Source organism: Manacus candei, unplaced genomic scaffold (assembly GCF_025592945.1).
Source record: "Manacus candei isolate 608988 ecotype Guabito, Panama unplaced genomic scaffold, ASM2559294v1 h1tg000024l, whole genome shotgun sequence".
In the NCBI taxonomy this organism is placed as follows: domain Eukaryota; kingdom Metazoa; phylum Chordata; class Aves; order Passeriformes; family Pipridae; genus Manacus; species Manacus candei.
Genome location: NW_026138072.1, coordinates 1,294,258 through 1,314,945, shown reverse-complemented (window position 1 = coordinate 1,314,945; position 20,688 = coordinate 1,294,258). Strand labels below are relative to the sequence as shown.

Below are 20,688 nucleotides of genomic sequence, written 5' to 3'. Positions count from 1 at the left end.
TAAGCAAGATAGATGACAAAGTTACCAAAGCTTACCTCTTTTGATGAGATTAGTTAAAATGACACATACAAAAGCGATTTTTTAATGACCAGTACTCATTGTGGGTACATGAAAAAAAAAAGATTTTACTACATCATTTTTTTTTACTGGATCTGGCCCAATGATATCTCAACTCTTTAGCATTAGTCACTTATATGTGCCATTTGCTCACTAACAAAAAAAATTTGCTTGTCTTAGCAGACAATCCTCTGAGGTGTCCCATGCCTGGAAAGAAGCTACTGTACCTATTTCAAAACTATATTGTTAAGGTCATTACCCAAAGACTTTCTTTGAAGCAGCCCCTCGTATGCCACATACAAAGGACTTCTTAATATCTGAAGGTTGGATGCCTCAGCTCCCTGGTTAGAACTACTCAGAGGCTTTTGCTTCTTGAAGTCTGGCTTGGAGCTAGTTGCAGAACTTATTATAGCATTACAGTGCTGCTAAACTGAACAGTTCAGCCCTAAGATCTCCTTTTCAGCCTTACACAGTCTCTAGAAATTCCTGTGAAGCCAGGATGCATCACACTTTAGGGACACATTGCTAGCTCTGGTAAAAATAATATGGAACACCCAGTCCCTGAAAAATTTTGTTCTGGTCTCACATCAGTAAACAGGTTACTTCTTGCTCAAAAGAAAGATGCATATATTGGACAATTCAATAAATAATCGAAATAATGTAAAAATAATAATTTCAAGCATTTAGCACCATCAACTTTGGGGCACTGAGTGGCACATGTTAACTATGCCATATAAACCCATAATTTTTTATTTGAGTTTTAATGAGATTTCAGTTTTCTTGTATGCTTATGTCTTCTTATATTACAAAAATGAATGAAAAGGAAGTGAAGTACATGTTCTCTTCTTCTTAATTTGATAAATGAAGTTACTTCTTGGATCCAAACTCTCTAACTTGCATTCTGTGTACACAGAGTTTTGTACACAGAATGAATGCAGTGTAAGGTGTGTCCCATATTTCATTCACTTTCTCACATTAATAAGGCTTAATCAAGTCCACACTCCCTCTCCTACCACCTAGGAGAGAAAGACACAAATGAAACCCTCCAATTATTTCTCTATCCCATGGTACCCAGGGAGGTAAGGAAAGTGTGTATCTCCTTCCACTTCTGTCCAAAAAGTGGCACATGACTGACCCCCAGGGTCATCAAAGCACCAGGCCAGTTTGGGTTGGCTTCAGTCCAACAAGTACAGCCTTCTGCCAGGGCAAGTGCTGGTCAGCCAGTTCTAGCTCTGGAATGACCCCAGGCATGCCACAGTGTCAGGAACCACACAGTGGAATAGTTTGAAGCTGGAAGCACAGAAGAATAGTTTGGGTTGGAAGGGACCTTCAAAGGTCATCTAGTCCAACTCCAACTAGCATGCGGGGGAACAAATCCCTTACTTGCCCCCCTAAATCCTGCAGTCCTCTCAACAAAGAAACGGGGATAAACAGAGTGATTTACACCTTTCAAAGACACTATCTCCAGCACTTTCTATATGGAAGGTTTGTTCAGTTCACATTTTCACAGCTGTTGTTACACTCAGGAAGCAGTGTAAATGACAACCTACTCGCAGGGCCCCTAGGAGAGTGTGCTGTATTAGATTCGAGATGCAGGTTCTGAATTTGTGTTTCTTTTAAGCACTGCCCATAATTTGTACTATATATTCTGAAACCAAACTAACACTGCTGTAATACTTTTTTCTTTTCTCAATTTAAATTGCCAATTGTCACACTACCTCAATGAAGACATTGGCACCTTTTTTCTTAATTCAAAGTAACTCCACATATGGGAGTTAGCCTTTTTAGAGAAACTGTATACAGTTAGCACATGAGACAGGAGTGTATCGTGCTAGCTTTTAACTGTTCTGTAGAGAACTGTATTATCTTGAGGTCTGTAATGCATTCAATGAATTGAATCAATGAAGTCACACTCTAAATGTGTCTGCTACGGTTCTACACCAGTAGAACCTCGGAAATGGGCTAATGACAAGATCACTGTCTTTCATAATGACATTTATACCTGTAATAGTAAAACACTGATCTGTCCCTGCCTGTCACCTTGTGCTCTAGCAGTTTTTGGGTACAGATGTTAGACAGGTCATGCACTGGAGAGGAAACTATACTGGGAAAGCAAAGCCTCTGTGTCAGGAAACAGAGCATGGGCAGCCTCAGAGGGTCTGCACAGAGGTAAGAGCCAGGGCAAGGGAAGAAGACCAGGACCATGTGGCTGGGAGTGGAGAAGAAGGACTGAACTAGTAGCTGAGCTCCAGTGATCACGAGGCAGCAAGTTTTATGTCTGACTGATGTACAGAAAGCTCAGCAACTTCCAGCCACTCTCAAACTGGCTGAATTCATGTGAAGTCTGAAAGAGAAAAGTACTTTCACCTGCTGTCAATTCCCTGAGCCATCATGTTCTTCCACCTTCCTGACACAAGGCAGAGTGAGTACTGCTTTCATCCAAAAAAATTATGCTCATTTACTGGTAACTGAAATCTAGCGAATGTTCTTTTCAGGTTTATAATTAGAGACTGTACTCTTCAAATTACTGGCATTTCTGTCACTCAAGAAAATTAAAGACTTTGAAATACAGTAATGAAATACAGCAATTTATCATTTACAGAACTGAAAAATAAGGATATTTACAAAATAATATTTAAGTATCCATAAACATATAGTAAGAACTCAGTATTAATGTGTGATGGTGTTATCTTCTTGACTTTTCCACTGAAAACTTATTTGCTTAGGCCTCTTCAATCTTGTGATCTGCTAGACTTGTGGTTCAATGAACTACAGATTTCCACATCTGTAATGCCATACACTACCTAGATAATTGGCAAGATTGCTGAAAATAATTTAGGGGATGTCTAAACATGAAATCAAAACACTTCCAAGCAATCTCCTTTTATACCACTGCAATATCTAAAATCATGGAAACAGCAATACCTGAGCAGCATATAATAAAATATACATAACTAGAATAAAATAAATCCTGGCTAGAAATCAAACTCTTAGACTAGTGAAGTAAAAATTGTTCATTAGCTATTTCTCTTAATAAAATACCAATTAAAAAAAAAGCCAAATTCCTGAAGGAATACTTATATTGAGAGAATATTGACAAAATATGACTTTCCTCCCACAGGTAAACAGGAACATGGGGTCTCCATTCTGTAAGGTATGGTTGGGGTCCTCTGAGATTCAGTGTCCCAGTCAGTATCACTTTCCTTGCTTGGGCCATCTGTGGCGATCCAGAGGGGACTGGAGGAAGTCTCTGAAATGGAGATGGATGGAAAGCCTCCCTGCCCAGGCTAGAATAACATTGGCCCTTTTACCTCTCCTTCCCTGATAAACCCACACCCACAGCAATTGTTAGGTGGGGGCTGCCACCAGTGACTGTGTACACCAATAATTCAGTTTCCACCCCTCCTGGAAGCTCTGAAGGCAGCCCTGCCTCAGGCTCAGTATTGGAAAAACTGGGACTGGTCTTACCTCTCTGAGACCGCAGCTGAGAGAAGAGGTATCTGGGGGGGAGGATGGAGAGGACTACCCTGTGCATTATGTCCTGGGGAGTGGTGGCTGCTGGGGTGGGACAAGGACACTGCCCCAGTTGCAGTAGCACTTTGACTGGTCTGTGTGCTGGAGATCAGGGCTGCTGAAAGTAAAAGGAGAGAAATAACCCTCATCATGCAGGCAATAATACTGAAAACTGAGCAAACACCAACAGGTAAGAGCTCCTCTAAAGCTGCAGTGACAATTCTTAGCAAATAACTGTTTTTTCTCAAGTGTTGTTTTCTGTTCAAAGGGAAGAAGAAAAACCCACATGAAAATAATATTCTTTGCTGCTTCCAAATGACACTTTCATACACCCAGGCATGACATAATTGTGTTCCCAGTCTTGGAATTTTCGTCTAACTAAGGCTGCAAGTCTTCTATACATTCCTGTTTCAGAAGAGGTGTCAAATACTTCCTAAAATATGTATTTTTAGAGCTGGTAAGCAGAAAGTATGGTTTCCGAAAATGTGAAATACTTTCTACATTTTCCTCTCCGCTGTAAAAATCCTAAATTTCTTGAAGAGTAATATCCCTATTATCGCCCCAGACTCCTCAGTATTACATTCAAAAATTTTAAAGCATCATTAACAGTTTAATAATTTTCTATAAGGTTTTCTTGTACACTTTCTAATAAAGAAAGTTTCTAGATGACTAAACAAAAAGCAATACAGGACTTTGTTCAAATGTCCTAGGTAGTTGATCCCTCATTCTTTAACCTTGTTTTCAGAAGTCGTTTAAATCAGAAAAATTTAAATCTCTGTATACCTGAAAACCCAGTTACCCAACTATTTTTACTGACATCTGTGTCAGGTAGCTTATGCTGAATGGCAGCCAAATACATGATCTTGAATATTTTATGAACCCAGAGAACGAATTAGATATGCTGTCTACAAGATAAAAATGATCTCTCACTGTTTGGCTGTCGTATCTTCCAGTCTCTTGCAAAAAAAGTATTGTTTAGGCTTAGTTTACAGAATAAAATTCTACTATAAAAATTACATTATGTTAGTGAATATATTGGAGCTAATGATTCAAATTTTTTGACAAAATCCTAGAATTTAAACCAGTTCCCCAGAGGGTGCTGTCACTGGTAAAACATCTTTCTAGGCTAAAATATCTGCATACATGCTGCAATCCTAGCCGAAGAAACACTACTTTAGGAGTAACCCCACCACACACCAATCTTCAAGAAAATTATTTTGTAGGTCACAATTTTGAATTTTGCTACATAAGATCAAAAGGGCAAACAGTTCACCTCATCGTCCAAGTCCTCAGCCTATTTCTGGAAAGACTCTTTTAGTCCTTACAAGCCTGCCTATGTGACACACTGGTTATTCACCAGGCTAAGGCAGAGTTAAGGAAAGGCTCAGGAGCCTGAGCTGTAGCCTTATTAATGAGCAGTCCCAGACACATTTCAGCTGGTAGAAATGACAGATGGCGTAAGATGACACACAGGAAACCACTCTGTGAGTAAAAACATCTGCAGAGGTAATGCCAAAGTTTAGGTCATGAGAAGGTGTCATGAGCCACATTTGCAGGCAAAGCTGGTGGAGTGGAGGCTGGCCTCGGCACTAGCCTCTACTGCTTGCTACTTTGTATACGGACCAGACCATCCTAATCACAACTTAAGTGACAACAGACATCTGACAGTAGAACCTTAACTGAGGTACAGAGGATGCAGATCCCACAGGAGATGAGACACGACCTCAGACAACAGAGTAACTCACAAAGATCGAGCTGAGGAAGAACCTCCCCACTAAGACAGGAGAATGTGTTTTTGCCACTTTTTGCTCATGCACCCCAAAAGCCACTTTCTTCATGCCCATCTCTCACAGGAACATCAAGAGAAATGCAGAGGGAAAAACAGAGGAATGAACTTTCAAATTTCTTATTTTATGTTTACATGCAGCACAGAAGAAAATACTGAAAAACCAAATATGCATTCTGACAGAGTAAGCAGAGAGAATATTTAACATATCAGTACACCACAAAGGAAGATCCTTGACTGGCAAAATAAAAACAGAGACTACTTAAATTATTCCTTGCAAAAATAGGGTAACTTGCATTTTACCGTGAGAAAAACTTATTAAACTCTGTAAGAATATACAACGACTTAGTTTCACAGTACTGTAATTATATATTTAGATCACATCCCAGCCTTTTAAGGCATTTTCTTCTCTTTCAGTGGATTGCAGTTTCTAAAGTTTTGTCTCATCATGATGAAAGGAACTATAAATGGTGCAAAAGGCTGTGTTGCTTACACATTAATCCATCAGTAAATGTTCTCTTCTTTACAATGTGAATCCAAACATTGCATGGATTTTTGGAGAACCTCTAAGATGTCTCAAAATGGAAATTATAAACTCAGAAGTAAAACTGATGAATAAAACAAGTCTAAGGGGAAATAAACTCAGATAGATAATAATAATAATAAACTCAGATAGATAATAATATTAACACTATTCAACTCCTTGTAATGGGTGTATGGTCCTATCTGGGACTACAGGACATTCACCAGCAGTTCTAGATACCTACACAATACTTAAATTCACCCCAAAGGGTGACAGCAGAGATCCTCTTTGTTGTTGGTAACCCTACATCACTGCCTCTTTTGCATCCATTCCCTATGCATCAAACACAATTTCGTTTTTCATGGCTAGGACCATTCACGTGTCTGTTCTTCCTTTTAATTCCTTTTGATTTTTCTTACGGTAATGAACTGTAGCTACTTTCCAAGGCTGTCAGCCTCACCAAACAGACTGCCTTTTTTCTCAGACATCTCTTAGGGAGCTCACTCACTGGGACAATTGTTTTAATAAAATTCTTTTATTTTTCCTGTACATGTCCTCTATCCTTTACCTGCCTGTTGTACATACCTACTTTCCTAACATTATCTTAGATACATACTCCATAGGGATCAGATGTTTTCTTATTATGTGCACAGAGCACCTAGCTTAGTACTATTACAGTGGGGGAAAAAAACCCACAAAGAAAACTATTACTTAAGCAAAGCACAACTTACATCATAGGCCTAAAAGTAGTTAGGTCAAAGTTTCACAATACAGCATAAGACATTATTTAAAAAACAGAATTCAAGTAAGTTCTGTAACTTTACAGATGCAGCTTTTAAATTCCAACCTGCAAAGAAAGTCATGCACTTGCCAAGCTTAAGTAATATCATTTGCTTGCTCTTGAGCAGAGCTGAGTATGACATTCAGTAACTATTCATATATGAATTACACATTCTGGTTTATGCTTAAATATGAAATGGTCAAGTTTTAAACAAACAGCACAGTAAAAGTATTTTTTTGTATTGCATTACTCATGATTCTTTCAGCTTTATGGATTTTAGATTGCTCTATAAACAGTAAGTTCATATGATTACAGAGTAGAAAAAACTATCATCCATATGTTCTTATTATGAATTAATTACTCACATCTTCATTTTGTGAACTGAATAAGCCCAGAAGCCTATGTAAAAACCCAGATGCTATCACTTTATTTAGCCTTACAAGAGTCTATATGCTTGCATTAGATCTTTAAATACAATCTTGTGTTAGTTTTAAGCAAAGGATCTGTCACGCTATATCACTGTATTAGTAAGATTATACCTTAGTAAGTTCAGATTTCTTTTATTAAGACTACAAGATAAGAAAAAATATTTATGGAGAGTTAACTCTAAGTAATAGATACATAATCAAAAATATTATTGTTGTATTTCATTTAAATGTAGCTGTGTTTGTACATTCTGTACTTCAAGAGTACTGAAACTGTACAGTTGTCACTGCAGGTATTGTACTATGTAAGTAAAAAGGGACTTGCTTCCAAATGTCTACTTTTGACATTTCTTACATATTTCTAATAGTTTGCTTTCAAACATTTATTCTGTAGACTTCTTCAGAAAGGAAAAGAAACCTCATACCTTTGCCTTAAATGTGCATCAGTGATAAGCAAAGTCACCTTCAAGTCAGAAAAGTTTGATTTCACATCACTGGAAGAATGGAAATCTGTTCCTGTTTCCACTTGAAAAGTAGCACAGACACATTTCAGATAATATGCTGTCTCAAACAGTATCCAGTAAAATTTACATATCTTATTTTTCAGAAGTCTCAAAGTTTTTTGTTATATACCAAAAAAATTGTTTTCAGAGAATTTTGAAGGGTAGCTTCTGTAAGGCAGGACACTTAAGCTTTTCTGTATTTTACTTTCCTCTCCTTGGGTCATGAATAATTTTCATGTTGCCATTTCAATTAAATAATTCCCTGCCTGGTGGAATTATCTCATTTATTCACAGAGTATATTATTATGTGGCAGCCCTGATGAGTAGTTAATGAAACAACTCATTTCAACTGGACTGGGTGGTTGTCAAAATGGAGAGACATGTATTCACCTATACCTGACATTATACCTACCCTCAGTTAACTGATGTGAAACAACACAAGTGAATAAAACTACAAGAAATTTCCAATTTAAAGATAGCTGTGAACACAAGTAAGGGAAAGCAGATTATTACTTACACAGAAATTCATGTTGATAAGAATACGTTGATTAATACTATAAAAATTGCCACACAATAGGAAGCAGTGCCAAGTAAGAAACGAGCAAAATAAATTATTATATCAAACAATGTCCACAGTTAGTATTGCTGTAAACACCAAGTACATAAGACAAGGCAGGAATGAGACTACAAAATGTAATGCCACAGTCTCAGAAGCTGTCTGTGGGACATCACGACTGCAGACAACTGCCAGCTAAGGGCTGGCTGGAGGCAGCAGCTTAATTCAGCTTGTAACGAGCAGCATTTTGTTCAAGCCACTGTCAGCCTAGATTTGGACTGACCAAGCTGCTGGAGTCTGACATTTAATCAGGGTCTGGAAGCTAGACTGGTAAAAGAAATGAGTGCTCAACAGGTTGCTGTGGAAATCTGTGAGAATGTCCTCAGTTTCCGAAAATATGGTCTCGGCTCATGTGACACAATATCCCATCCCACCTTCTATTCTGTCTAGGGACTTGAAAGGAAAAGCTGAGTCTTTATTATCTCTCAGTTTTGCACATTACCCTGGGCAATGCCATTAAACAATTTTCTTAAATCTCAATATTCCTCACTACCCAACTCTCTCTCAACATACAACATGAAATAAGCAACTATAACCAACAACATGTTCCCACAAATTTCCTGGCCAAAATCACATCTCTAAAATCTGAAATTTCTTTACGTTTTCAAGTAACAGATGCCACACTCACCTCCTACTCAGAATAAGGCATTTAAAGTTAACAATGTACAAGTAATACCAACTATTTAATAAATTAGAATACAGTCACAGCTTTAAATTTCCTAATTTTTGTCATATAAACCTGCATCATCACCAGCTGTTGTGTAACTCACAACAGCCTTGACAAAAACATGTAATAGAATTGATAGCTTTACAAGGCTCTCAATAAAATAAAACTACTTACTGAAGTGGCCACTTCATATAATGGAATTTTCATCACTGCACATAACATTAATGCAGCCAATTCATTCACTTCCTACATCTGGTTCTCACTTTCAAGTTGGACTGATATAAGATGTAAGGCATTCTATCTGAAAGTTAAAAACAGATGCCTTCACGACTACTAAAATACTCCATTAAAAATGTTAACACCCTGTCCATGCTGTCTTGAGCTTTGAGATGTATTATTACTCATAGCTTGCCAACTGTTTCAAATTTAGTTGAAATGTGAACAACAATTGTACATTCAGGCAGGTGTGACAAAGTTAGTTATTTTAATATGAAAATCTCAGATATTTAATTGAAACAATAAAATAGGATTACATTTATAGTATAAATGTGTTTATTGGCATATTTATAGCTCATAACATAGCATTTAAGTTCATTAATGTAGATCAATTGGAAAACTGATATGTGATCCATGAATAAGGAAGAGGGAAAATATTGTAATTTTAAATGAAGTTTAACATGTTCTTGATGTCTACAAGAATGAGAGCAGTAAATTGGTAGCAGAAGTCAAATATTGCTCTGCATTGCAGTAGGTCTTTTCATGGATATGATTTGGCCTGCCTCCCTCCAAAAATCATATAAAAATATGTTCAAAATCTATATTTTTATATTACTTTGCAGATTCTATTCTTCTTATGAGATAGATATGGATTTCAGGGTACATCTACTCTGCAAAATCATCCTTAATCTTAAGTGAGCAATTATATAGCAGCTTTTCATATGTCTTTTTTTATACCTGGGTAAATATTATGAACAGGCCCTGTGGAGTATCCCATGGAATTATCTGCAGTGTCATGTGGTGATAGGGCTGGCTGGAGGGTCTGGATTGCAAGGCAGTCATTCAGGATGTCCTGGCCAAGCTCTGAGCTTGATTGTAACTGAAACACAAGAGATAAAAAACATAGAAATTATAACATGGGCAAAAAACAGGAAATAATCATAAAAATCCTCAAGACAGTGAAAAATTATAATGAAGAAATGTTGAGAGATTAGAGAAAGAACCACAATCAGAAATCTTCTCTTTTAAAACCTGATTAACATCATCCTTTATTATAGCAGGCATTTTTTGAATCTGAGGAAGAAAGTACTTCCAGATGCTTAACAAAACTGTACTCGGGACAAGGGCTATTTGTACAATTAGGAACTGGGACAAATGGACTTCAGTGCATTCTCTTGTCATGCACTGCAAAAGAGAAGAGTGTCCTGGTTAATCAGTAAAGGAGATTTATCACGTGTCTGACATTCCTTGTATCAGTGGAGGGTATTATAATAAGTAAAAATATTTACATGCTCATTTAATGCCCTGGCTCACTGCAGGACCAGAAAAGCAAAGGTGCTCATGGCACTGGAAACGAGGGACTGGGAATGAGCAGCCAGGAGGGCTAACATTCAAGACAGTCAGGATGGAAGTGGGACCACTTTATATGGACCAAAGTTGTCTGAGACACCACTGTTAAACTGACTAGGACTATATTTGTTTTACATTACAGCTGAACTGATCTGACCATGAGTGCTGTGTCACTGCCATTAATCCCAGCTGCATGCATGGCCACTTGCCTGGTACCTGTTCCATCAACAGCAAGTCTGTTTATCTGGCTGATCCAGCAGAAAATTCACTCTGAAAACAATTAATAAACAAGTTCATAAGAAGAATTTTCCTTTGGATGAAACTGGATGAACAGTCTCACTCCAAGGCTGCAGTAAAATACAGTAAAAAAAAAAAAAATTCACCAAACTAAAATAAGAAAAGGGAGGAAGCCTGCTGCAGCACCCTAACTCAAGGCTGTCTTAGCTGTAATGCCAAACTGTATGTTGAGGTTTATGGTAGATGGATGCTGCTCCAGGCTGGTGGCACTGATGCAGGTCCCAGCTTCATTCCTGATGTTACTGTTTTATATAACAAAAATTTGCCTGTTCATTACAGCCATCATGGTTCATAGACTGGCATATTCACTTAAAAGCATCAATAAAGGAGGGTGTGAGCTTATATGCATGTTGGACACTGCAGTGGCTGAGATGCCCATAAATATCCTGTCCTGTCCCCCATGCTGGTGCAGAGAAAGTTCATGCAGCATGACAGACAGAAACCTGACCTGGTGCAGTAAGATTTGCTGCACTTGTGTATCAGAGTCCCAAGAAGCAAATGTCACAGATGCAATTGAGGTTTCTCCTCTCTTGTTTGTTGCCATGAGAGATGAGCAGGTAACAGTAACTAGAACATAACCTAGAACCTCTAAAAAACTCCTAGGGGGAGCAAGAGGAACAAGAAGAGAAATTTCTGTCCATCCTATACTCAGAAATTAATCACAGAATGGTTTGAGTTGGAAGGTACCTTAAAGATCATCTCATTCCACCCTCTCTGCCACAGGCAGGGACACCTTCCACTAGACCAGGTTGCTTGGAGTCCCATCCAACCTGGCCTTGAACACTTCCAGGGATGGGACAAATTAAGACATGGGATTATTCTGAATGCAACTGTAAAAAGACCCATTACTGTGCCACAAGATGCTGATAAACATTGAAATTACTTTTGATAATATGCACTAGTATAAAGCTGTTGCAACAGAGCAGAGAGTTGGTCTTACCCATCATAAGCACCTGACACAAGGTAACTGTAGGTAAGAGATATTACATGGCCTGTGATACCTATGCTCAGACTATGTATGTTGTAGATTATTCCTTCTCCTAAAAATTTAGTGAGTCATTATTAAGCCCCAAGGTACACTACCTTTGTGAGGTATATCTGTGTTCTAGAATTGTATTGAGGAGAGCAGGGCAGGGAAGAGGGAGAAAAGGAGAAATACCCTGAAAAAAGCTTTTTCTTTATTATCCATATTTACAAACTGCTATAAGTACAAATGGTTCTTCCGGTGCAGCACGTATCATTGTCTGGTATCACACACTAATTATGCTGGGTTTGCTGCTGTCACTAGTTACATGGCTTTTTCATAAAATTAAGTGGTTGTGAAATTAAATGTCAAATACCTCCTCATTCGAATTCTTATCAGTTACATTATTAATAAACATTATGTGACTTTAAATGTCCACGGAATTTAATATGAAAATAATGATGAAAAAATTTGACTTCTATAGAAATCACATAGAATACAAATTCACAGAAGTTGCCTGCATAAAGTTGTTTGTGCACATTTTTGGCAAGAAACGGATCGATTTTCTGTATCAGATAGCACTCATATGGATAAAACAGTGTGTAAAACAGGGAGAGCTAACTATTTACATATTAGTTACAAGAATTAAGTAATTCTGGTAAAATAAAACAGGCAAACACCTATTTTACAAATTTTTCTATTTTGCACTGTTCAGGAGTTTTGTTTTGCATTCACAAATCCTTTGATATTTAGAACAAATCTATCACGAGAATCTGATAGATTTTCTGGCTTGACAAATTTTCTGGCTTGACCAATAGTGAATGCTTATAAAGACAAAGAAATGCCAGGATTATCAACAGAAAAACAAAAACAAAGAAACACTATGAGACAGCTGTGACCTGATTTCTGAAGACAGTTCTTATTTCATGTATTGGCTATTGTTGATTGATATTTACAACCATAAGGGCTAGAAATACGTATTTTATAATCTTACATACGCACACAGAATGTAAGTGTATGTATTACAATATCTAAGGTTATGCTATTTTCTATGGCACCATGCCTGCCAGAGTCAGATGGGCTTCATCTATCTTGCAAGGACTCTAGTCTGTAAGTTGTCGGGGCTGACCAGGAGGGCTCTAAACTAGGTTTGAAGGGAGAAGGAGTTGAAACCAGTCTCTCCAGAGATGAGCCTGAGGGTGGAAAGCCAGAGGTAGAAGTGAAATGAGCAGCATAGCTGAAGTGCATGTACACCAATGCACGCAGTATGGGTAACAAACAAGAGGAGCTGGAAGCCATCGTGCAGCAGGAAAGCTACGATGTAGTTCCCCATCATGGAAACGCGGTGGGATGACTCGCATGACTGGAGTGCTGCCATGGGTGGCTACAAGCTCTTCAGAAGGGACAGGCAAGGTGCAAGAGGTGGAGGGGTGGTTCTATGTGTTAGAACTGCTGGAAGGCAGGAGGGCTCTGCAGAGGGACCTGGACAAGCTGGAGAGATGATCTGATTCCAACAGGATGAGGTTCAACAAGGCCAAGTGCCGGGTCCTGCCCTTTGGCCACAACAACCCCAGGCAGTGCTACAGGCTGGGGACAGAGTGGCTGGAGAGCAGCCAGGCAGAGAGGGACCTGGGAGTTTGGATTGACAGGAAGCTGAACATGAGCCAGCAGTGTGCCCAGGTGGCCTAGAAGGCCAATGGCATCCTGGCCTGGATCAGGAACAGTGTGGCCAACAGGACCAGGGAAGTGATTCTTGCCCTGTACTCAGCGCTGGTGAGGCCACACCTGGAGTGCTGTGTCCAGTTCTGGGCCCCTCAGTTCAGGAAGGATATTGAGGTGCTGGAGCAGGTCCAGAGAAGAGCAACAAGGCTGGTGAAGGGACTGGAGCACAAGTCCTATGAGGAGAGGCTGAGGGAACTGTGGTTGTTTAGCCTGGAGAAGAGGAGGCTCAAGGGAGACCTCATCACTCTCTACAGCTACCTGAAAGGAGGTTGTAGCCAGGTGGGCGTTGGTCTCTTCTCCCAGGCAACAGCAGTAGGACAAGAGGGCACAGTCTTAAGCTCTGCCAGGGGAAGTTTAGGTTGGATTTTAGGAAGAAATGTTTTTCAGAGATGGTAATCAGACATTGGAATGGGCTGCCCAGGGAGGTGGTGGATTCACTGTCCCTGGAGGTTTTTAAGACGAGACTGGATGTGGCACTTAATGCACCAGTAACCACAGAGGTTGGATCAAGGGTTGGACTTGATGATCTCGCAGGTCTTTTCCAACTCGGTTCATTCTATGATTCGATGATTCTATATGTATATAATATGTAACTTTAGAATGACAAGATATGTCTTTAACTTACATATGATGAAATCTCCTGAGCAAGAGGTGGGTATTACATTGACTTGTGCAACTGCAGATGCATACTGCTAATTCAAATTGCCACTAAAAATACTACCATGGACCTTCTATAAGCCCTATCCAGGTAAGAGATGCTGAGAATAACTTTACTGTCCCCTACTGCAGGGTATGCATATGAGTAGCTCTTTAAGAGTAATTACTGTCATACCACAGGAAAAAGCAGAAAGCAAGAGAAGAGCCATTCTCTACTGCTTAGCAGGGCAGGCCCAGAAACGGGTAAGCTTCCTTTAGCAGAACCAGCCATTAAATTACAGCTGCTTCCCAAACTAGGCACAACTTCTGGAAAACTCCATTTCCCACCATTACTGTTTTGTCTTGATAGAGACAGTAACCATGCTTTGGTTGCTGCGTCCTGTTTCCTCTGCCATTTAAAGCTCATCCTCTGCCCAATGTTCTTCCAGATTTTTCCTCTGTACTATTAACAGGGGTGACATAAGCTGTGGCCTTTTTGGAACAAAACAGATGGCAAAACACAGACTCTGCTTCAAATAGATCTGATCAAGGCATTTATTTTTTCTGTAAAGACATTCAGGGTAAAAAAACCACTCTATCTCAGTCAAATATTTTTTCATATTTCACAAAAGAGTTTTAACTGAAGCCAATGTTTTGCATTTTCACAAATGCAGGGAAATCAGCGCCATGTGAAGAAACACTGAATAGACAATGAAGAGATAGATGATTTTACAAATAAGCAAAACCCACCAACCATTCACTGCAATCACAGAATTTTATGTTCCATTAAAAAAGTTATGAAGGAGAAATAATAATCAACCAGATCTAACTGATGCAGTCTGTTTCTTGCTTTAACACCAATGCATTTCTTTTCCAAACTAGACTGCAGACTTATCATCCAACCGCAAAAGACAGATGATGCTCTGACTTCTGCATACATCACATCCCAGCACAAATCTCCTAGCATCGTGGCTGCAATATTTCACAGCTCCATGATCACCTTGCTTCCCTCACAATCACTGAGCCAAGCACCAGCTACAAGCATGCTGGGACTGAAAACCTGGCAATCCGTTTTTAAGAACTGTGAGGTTAGAGAGTTACCTTGCTGAATGGTGAAATCAATAAGTGACAATTTTGCCATACTGAGTGCAGACATTTTCTGTGTGCTGTAATGTAGCCTAAATTTATGGCTGACCAAAGCGCAAATTAACAATCAACTGCTCAGCTAACTTAAAACTTCCCTGTATGAAATATTGGTTCTAAATAACAGATTTTCAATTTTAATAGCTCAGTTTTATGGTAAACTTGTGAAGATTTGTATTTGTATGCTGGAAATAAAAAGAGACATTTCCACTATCACAGTGGGGCAGTTTTTTCTAATACACAAAACAAATCACTGTCAGCCATGGTTTACAACTGTTTTATTTCTTTGACAACCAACTAATGTTTATCACCTTTCAGAACAATGGATGGAAATTCTACTCCTGTAAGTTTTACATATGAATAAATAATTACCCAAGATTAAACAAAATAAGCAGAAGTAATTAGAAGGAAGTAAGATTATACAGTCTTCGGTTTTCAATTTCGTTATATTTGAGTTAAAATGCAGAGATGTGCTGTTGATTTGATGCATTACATAAATCCTGAGAAAATGTCTCTTTAAAATAAAAGATCATTTGTTTTATATACCTCTAACCAGTGAATGTTTTATCTGAGATCTGCATGTTTTTGTACAACCTGGCTAATTTCCTCAGCATTACTCCTGTACAATAGAAATCAGACACCATCAAGGAAAACATACAAAATGTGTGTTTATGAATACACTTAATCAGAAAAGAAGTAGTTTAGGATTTCTCTATTAGTTTGAGAAATCCTAAACCACATAAAATACAATTTCAGTAACTTCAAAATCGGTCTATGCGTATTCAGATTGACTCAAATAATTCTTCAGCAAAGTCTAGACTCATTCAGTCATTCAAACATGCCAGTTTTGTCATCAAATCACAGCATTTTAAATCTTGCTTACATAAAAGCATGCTTAATGGACTACATATATGCTGTGCACCTAGCAGAGTATTTCCATAGATAAGGGGGACAGTAGTTATAGTCTATTTATTTTCATGCAGGTTAGATCTGTGCCTGCCATGTCTAAAACGAGCAAAAAAAATCCCTCTAAATATTGCTACGTTTCATTTCAAGGAATTGTTCTGCACAAGCCGCAACAGCTCTATAGACGTGGTTTTGTTTTCATTATAAAACTAAGGAGACATTTCTGTTATTCACATAGTCTGTCTATTAATTTACTAAGCACTACCTGTCAAGCACAGAACAAGTTAATAATTTTTATTCAATCTTATTGTCCGTAATTTAAGTTGGCATTGGGACGGGGGAGCATGACCTATCTAGAGCCACATATTGTACTACCTTTTCTGAAGAAGTAGTCAGAATATAATATTTGCTTGCATAGTTAAGAGTAAAATTATGTCCTGGTTGAATAATGACATTGGCAGTATACAGATGTCACCATGAGAAAATTACAAGTTCACTATGAAACCATGCTACGTGACAGTATTTACTCATATTAGTTTTGCTTGCTAGATCCAGATCATCCTTTTACTCATATACATCAGCCTCAAGGTCCAGTGCTTTCTTGCACAGTACCAAACCTTTTTGACAGGAGACAATTAAACAGAGTCAATAAAAAGTGTCCCAATTCTTGCTTCTGGAAACTACAGACATTTTGGGGCAAAGAACCAATGCAGACAGAAGAGACTCCTTGATAACTATTGTTTTCAGGGAGTTATCTGTGCAGGATTTCTAGATAGAAATGTTCTGTTAAGTGTCTACCACAGCTTTCAGACGTGTGTGTGCTATTTTTCTCTGCTTTTACATTCTGTTTCAATGAAATGTTTGGCCATGAAAACACAATAAAAATCAAATTACACTACCCTACATGAACAGTAGTGCTGTTAGGTTCTACGCAAGAACAACATTTGAGTTCAATACAAAAATGGCTTCTATCTTCATGTCTCAGCACGGATCAGGAAAACACACCAAAAGTGTTTTTCAGCATCTTGCATTAAAAATCAAAAGGATCTGGAAACTAGACAATCAGCTAACTTTGGCAAATTTCAAGTCAAGAAGAAATTTTGATTTTGAAGCAATACTACAAAAAGAAAACACTGTTACATTAAGATTGATAACAATAAAATTAATTCTACTTTTATTATATATAGAACAGGCAGTTTTCTTTTGATTGGTTTATTCTAATTTGAGTACTTTTTTGGGTTATATCATCGCTAAAATGATACAGGACACCAAGAACATCACTTTAACAGGAAAAGTTCCAGGTGGGACAGATCTTAAAAGAAACCTTGAATAAAAAAATCAAAGTGAGGATCTTACTTTAAAGAAGGAAAGTACAGTTTGAGTGAGATGTATTGTAAGTTGCCCTTTTCTGAGATAAAAAAAGTTAGTTTGGCCATAGTTTTGTTGAAAATTGATTATCATTTTGCTCTACAGAACTAGAAAGCACCCATACAGATGTTTGCATGCACACACACACATGCGCGCACACCGCCCCACACACTACCTCTCTTCCTGTCCCATATCAGACTGTATCGAATCTGAAAACACTCAACTATCTTAACAGAAATATTATCTACATTACACCTAGGATCCTTCCTATTTCATAATTATTTTTTTTTCACAGTTCCAAAGAGGTTTGTAGCTGGTTTTGGTGTGAACAGCAACCTAATAGCTGAGCTGTGCCATTCAAAAAGCAGGAAAAAAATCACTCTTTTGTGCCAGACTGATTTGGGGATATAGCTAGTATATGATACTGCTAAACATCAGTTTTCCCAGGTAAATGTAGCCTGACAAAGAAACGACTTGTACTGAATAACTTGCTTTCACTTTCTGAAAATATATCTGTTTGGCAAATTTTCACTTCTTGAGCAGAAAAATGTGTAAAATAAACATGTACTTATCCACCTGGAGCTTCATTTAGCACAAATGTATTTTTCTCTCTGTCACAGATTACAAAAAAATTGCCAAGTAAACCTGTGGATAATATCAGCAATTGTTAGTTTACAGAAACAAAGATTTTCAGATTTCACATTCTTTTTTTTTTTTTTTAAACTCTGCAGCATCCTTTATATAATACTGGCCTTGACTTTAAATATTTGATTTTGTGTGTATCACACTGAAATTTTATTTCATGCATGTACCAGCTCATATATGAAAATACTCCTCCATTCAAAATATCTTGATTAGAGCCTAAGATTAAAAGTGGAAAAACACTACAGCTTCCCTAATAAGAGATCAAAATTATTAGCCTTCAGGCATAGGATTTTTATCCTTGCAAAGATTCCTCACGTCATCCCTGTACGTTTTCATTCACTGTCTTTGAGTTCTGTGCTTAGTGTGCTTCAATAACAGGATGATGATGTGAAGCGCTGGCTAGGCTGGCACTACTAACTTTCAGTTTCTACTGCCTTCTATTTATTGTGGGGCATTTCTGTGTCAGGTTGGATTTTTTTTTGTTATTGTTAAAGCCGTAATTCAGCTTACAGAGCAGTCTCACAAACAGTTGCGCCAGCAGATGGGGCAGAGCTCTGCAGCACAGGGAGGAAACAAATGGGCAGATGAAGGCCCTCATCATACGGGCCAGTACATCATTGCTTCAGGAGTGAGACTGAGGACTCCACAATCAGTATCTACCAATGCAGCTGCCAACACCCTTCTCCAGCAGTGTGAAATCTGCATAGCAACAACAGATGGAGAGAAGATCTCAGCTTGGAACAGGAATACTCAATGAGGACAGTATTAAAGACTTGGGAAGGGCATTTGTGCTGCTATTAGGGTGGTTAACTGCAACCTCTTAGGCATCCTGTACACAGCTGCAATCTTGCTTCCTCACATGATGCTTCAGTAGCATAATGGACATTTAAAGCCCAGACTGAAGTGTGACATGATAATGAGAATCACAGAGTTATAGAATCATAGAATCATTTAGATTGGAAAACACCAGTAAGATCATCAAGTCCAAGTGTAAACCCAGTACTGCCAAGTCCAACACTACACCATGTCCCTAAGCACATTTGCAGGTCTTTTAAATCCCTCCAAGGATGGTTACTCAACCACTTCCCTGGGCAGCCTGTTTCAATGCCTGACCACCCTTTCAGCAAAGAGATTTTTCCTAATATCCAACCTCAACTTGCCATGGTGAAACTTGAGGCCATTTCCTGTCATCCTGTCACTTTTCACTTGGGAGAACAGACTAACCTCTACCTAGCTATAACTGCCTTTCAGGTAGGAGGCCTCCTTTTCATCCTCCTTTTCTCCAGGCTAAACAATCCCAGCTAATTCAGATGCTCCCCACAGGACTTACTTTCCAGACCCTTCACCAGGTCCGTTGCCCTTCTCTGGACACTCTCCTGGAGTGAGTGGCCCAGAACTGGACACAGGATTTGAGGTACAACCTCAGCAGTGCTGAGTACAGAGTCACAATTACTGCCCTGGTCCTGTTGGCCACACTATTTCTGATCCAGGTCAGGATGTCACTGGCCTTCTTGGCCACTTGAGCACACTGCTGGATCATGTTCAGCTGCTGTGAACCAGTGCCCCCAGGTCCTTTTCCATCAGGCAGCTTTCCAGCCACTCAGTACTTGACCTTGTTGAACCTCACACCACTGGCCTTGGCCCATCAATCCAGCCTGTACAGATCCCTCTGCAGAGCATTCTCACCGTTCAGCCAATCAACACTCCCACTAACTTGGTGTCATCTGTAAACTGAGGATGCACTCAGGCCCCTTGTCCAGACAATTGATAAAGATACTAAGTAGAGCTGGCCATACTGAGCCCTGGAGAACACCACTGGGTGTTCCATTCACTGCCACTCTCTGGGCCTGGCCATACAGCCAGTTTTTTACCCAGTGAACAATGTGCCCATCTGAGCCATGAGTAGCCAATTTCTCCAGGAGAATGCTGTGGGAAACAGTGTCAAGGGCTTTACTAAAGTCCAGGCAGACATCATCCACAGCTTTTCCTTCATCCAGTAAGCAGGTCACCCTGTCATAGAAGGAGATCAAGTTGGTGAAGCAGGTCTTTCACAAAACCCTAGTGGCTGGGCCTGATTCCCTGTTTGTTCTGTACATCATATGTGATAGCATTCAGGATGACCTGCTCCCTGATCTTCCCCAGCACCCAAGCTCAGGCTGATAGGCCTATAGTTCCCTGGATCCTCCTTCCAGCCTTTCTTACACATGGGAGTCACATTTGCCAATCTCTATTCAACTGGGACCTCCCTAGTTAGCCAGGACTGCCAGTAAATGATGTAAAGTTGTTTGCTGGACTCTTTTGTCAGCTCCCTCAGTACCCCTGGGGGGATCCCATCTGTTCCTATAGACTTGTGAGTCTCTAAGTGGTGCAGCATGTCAGTGATCATTTCCCCCTGGATTGCGGAGGCTTCATTCTGCTCCCCACCCCTGTCTTCCTGCTCAGGGTGCTGGGCTCTCACAGAACAACTGGTCTGACAGTGAAAGGCTGAGGGAAAAGCAGCATTAAGCACCTCAGCCTTTTCCTTACCTTTTGTCAGTGTGTTTCTCCCTGGCATTCAATAAAGATTGGAG

The 20,688-nt window shown here is 39.2% G+C and overlaps 1 protein-coding gene across 6 annotated transcripts in view; it reads right to left on the bottom strand.

Moving 5' to 3' along the window:
- GLIS3 (GLIS family zinc finger 3) overlaps positions 1-20,688 on the bottom strand; it is a 160,107-nt gene that overhangs the window by 14,147 nt on the left and 125,272 nt on the right. For 5 of the 6 annotated variants that reach the window (XM_051788406.1, XM_051788407.1, XM_051788402.1 and 2 more), the window contains 2 exons: positions 9,826-9,967; positions 3,526-3,688 (listed from right to left, as the gene is read on the bottom strand). In XM_051788406.1, coding sequence (XP_051644366.1) covers positions 3,526-3,688; positions 9,826-9,967 — 305 coding nt within the window. The remainder of the gene's footprint in view (positions 1-3,525; positions 3,689-9,825; positions 9,968-20,688) is intronic. The other variant, XM_051788403.1, reaches the window with a different exon arrangement.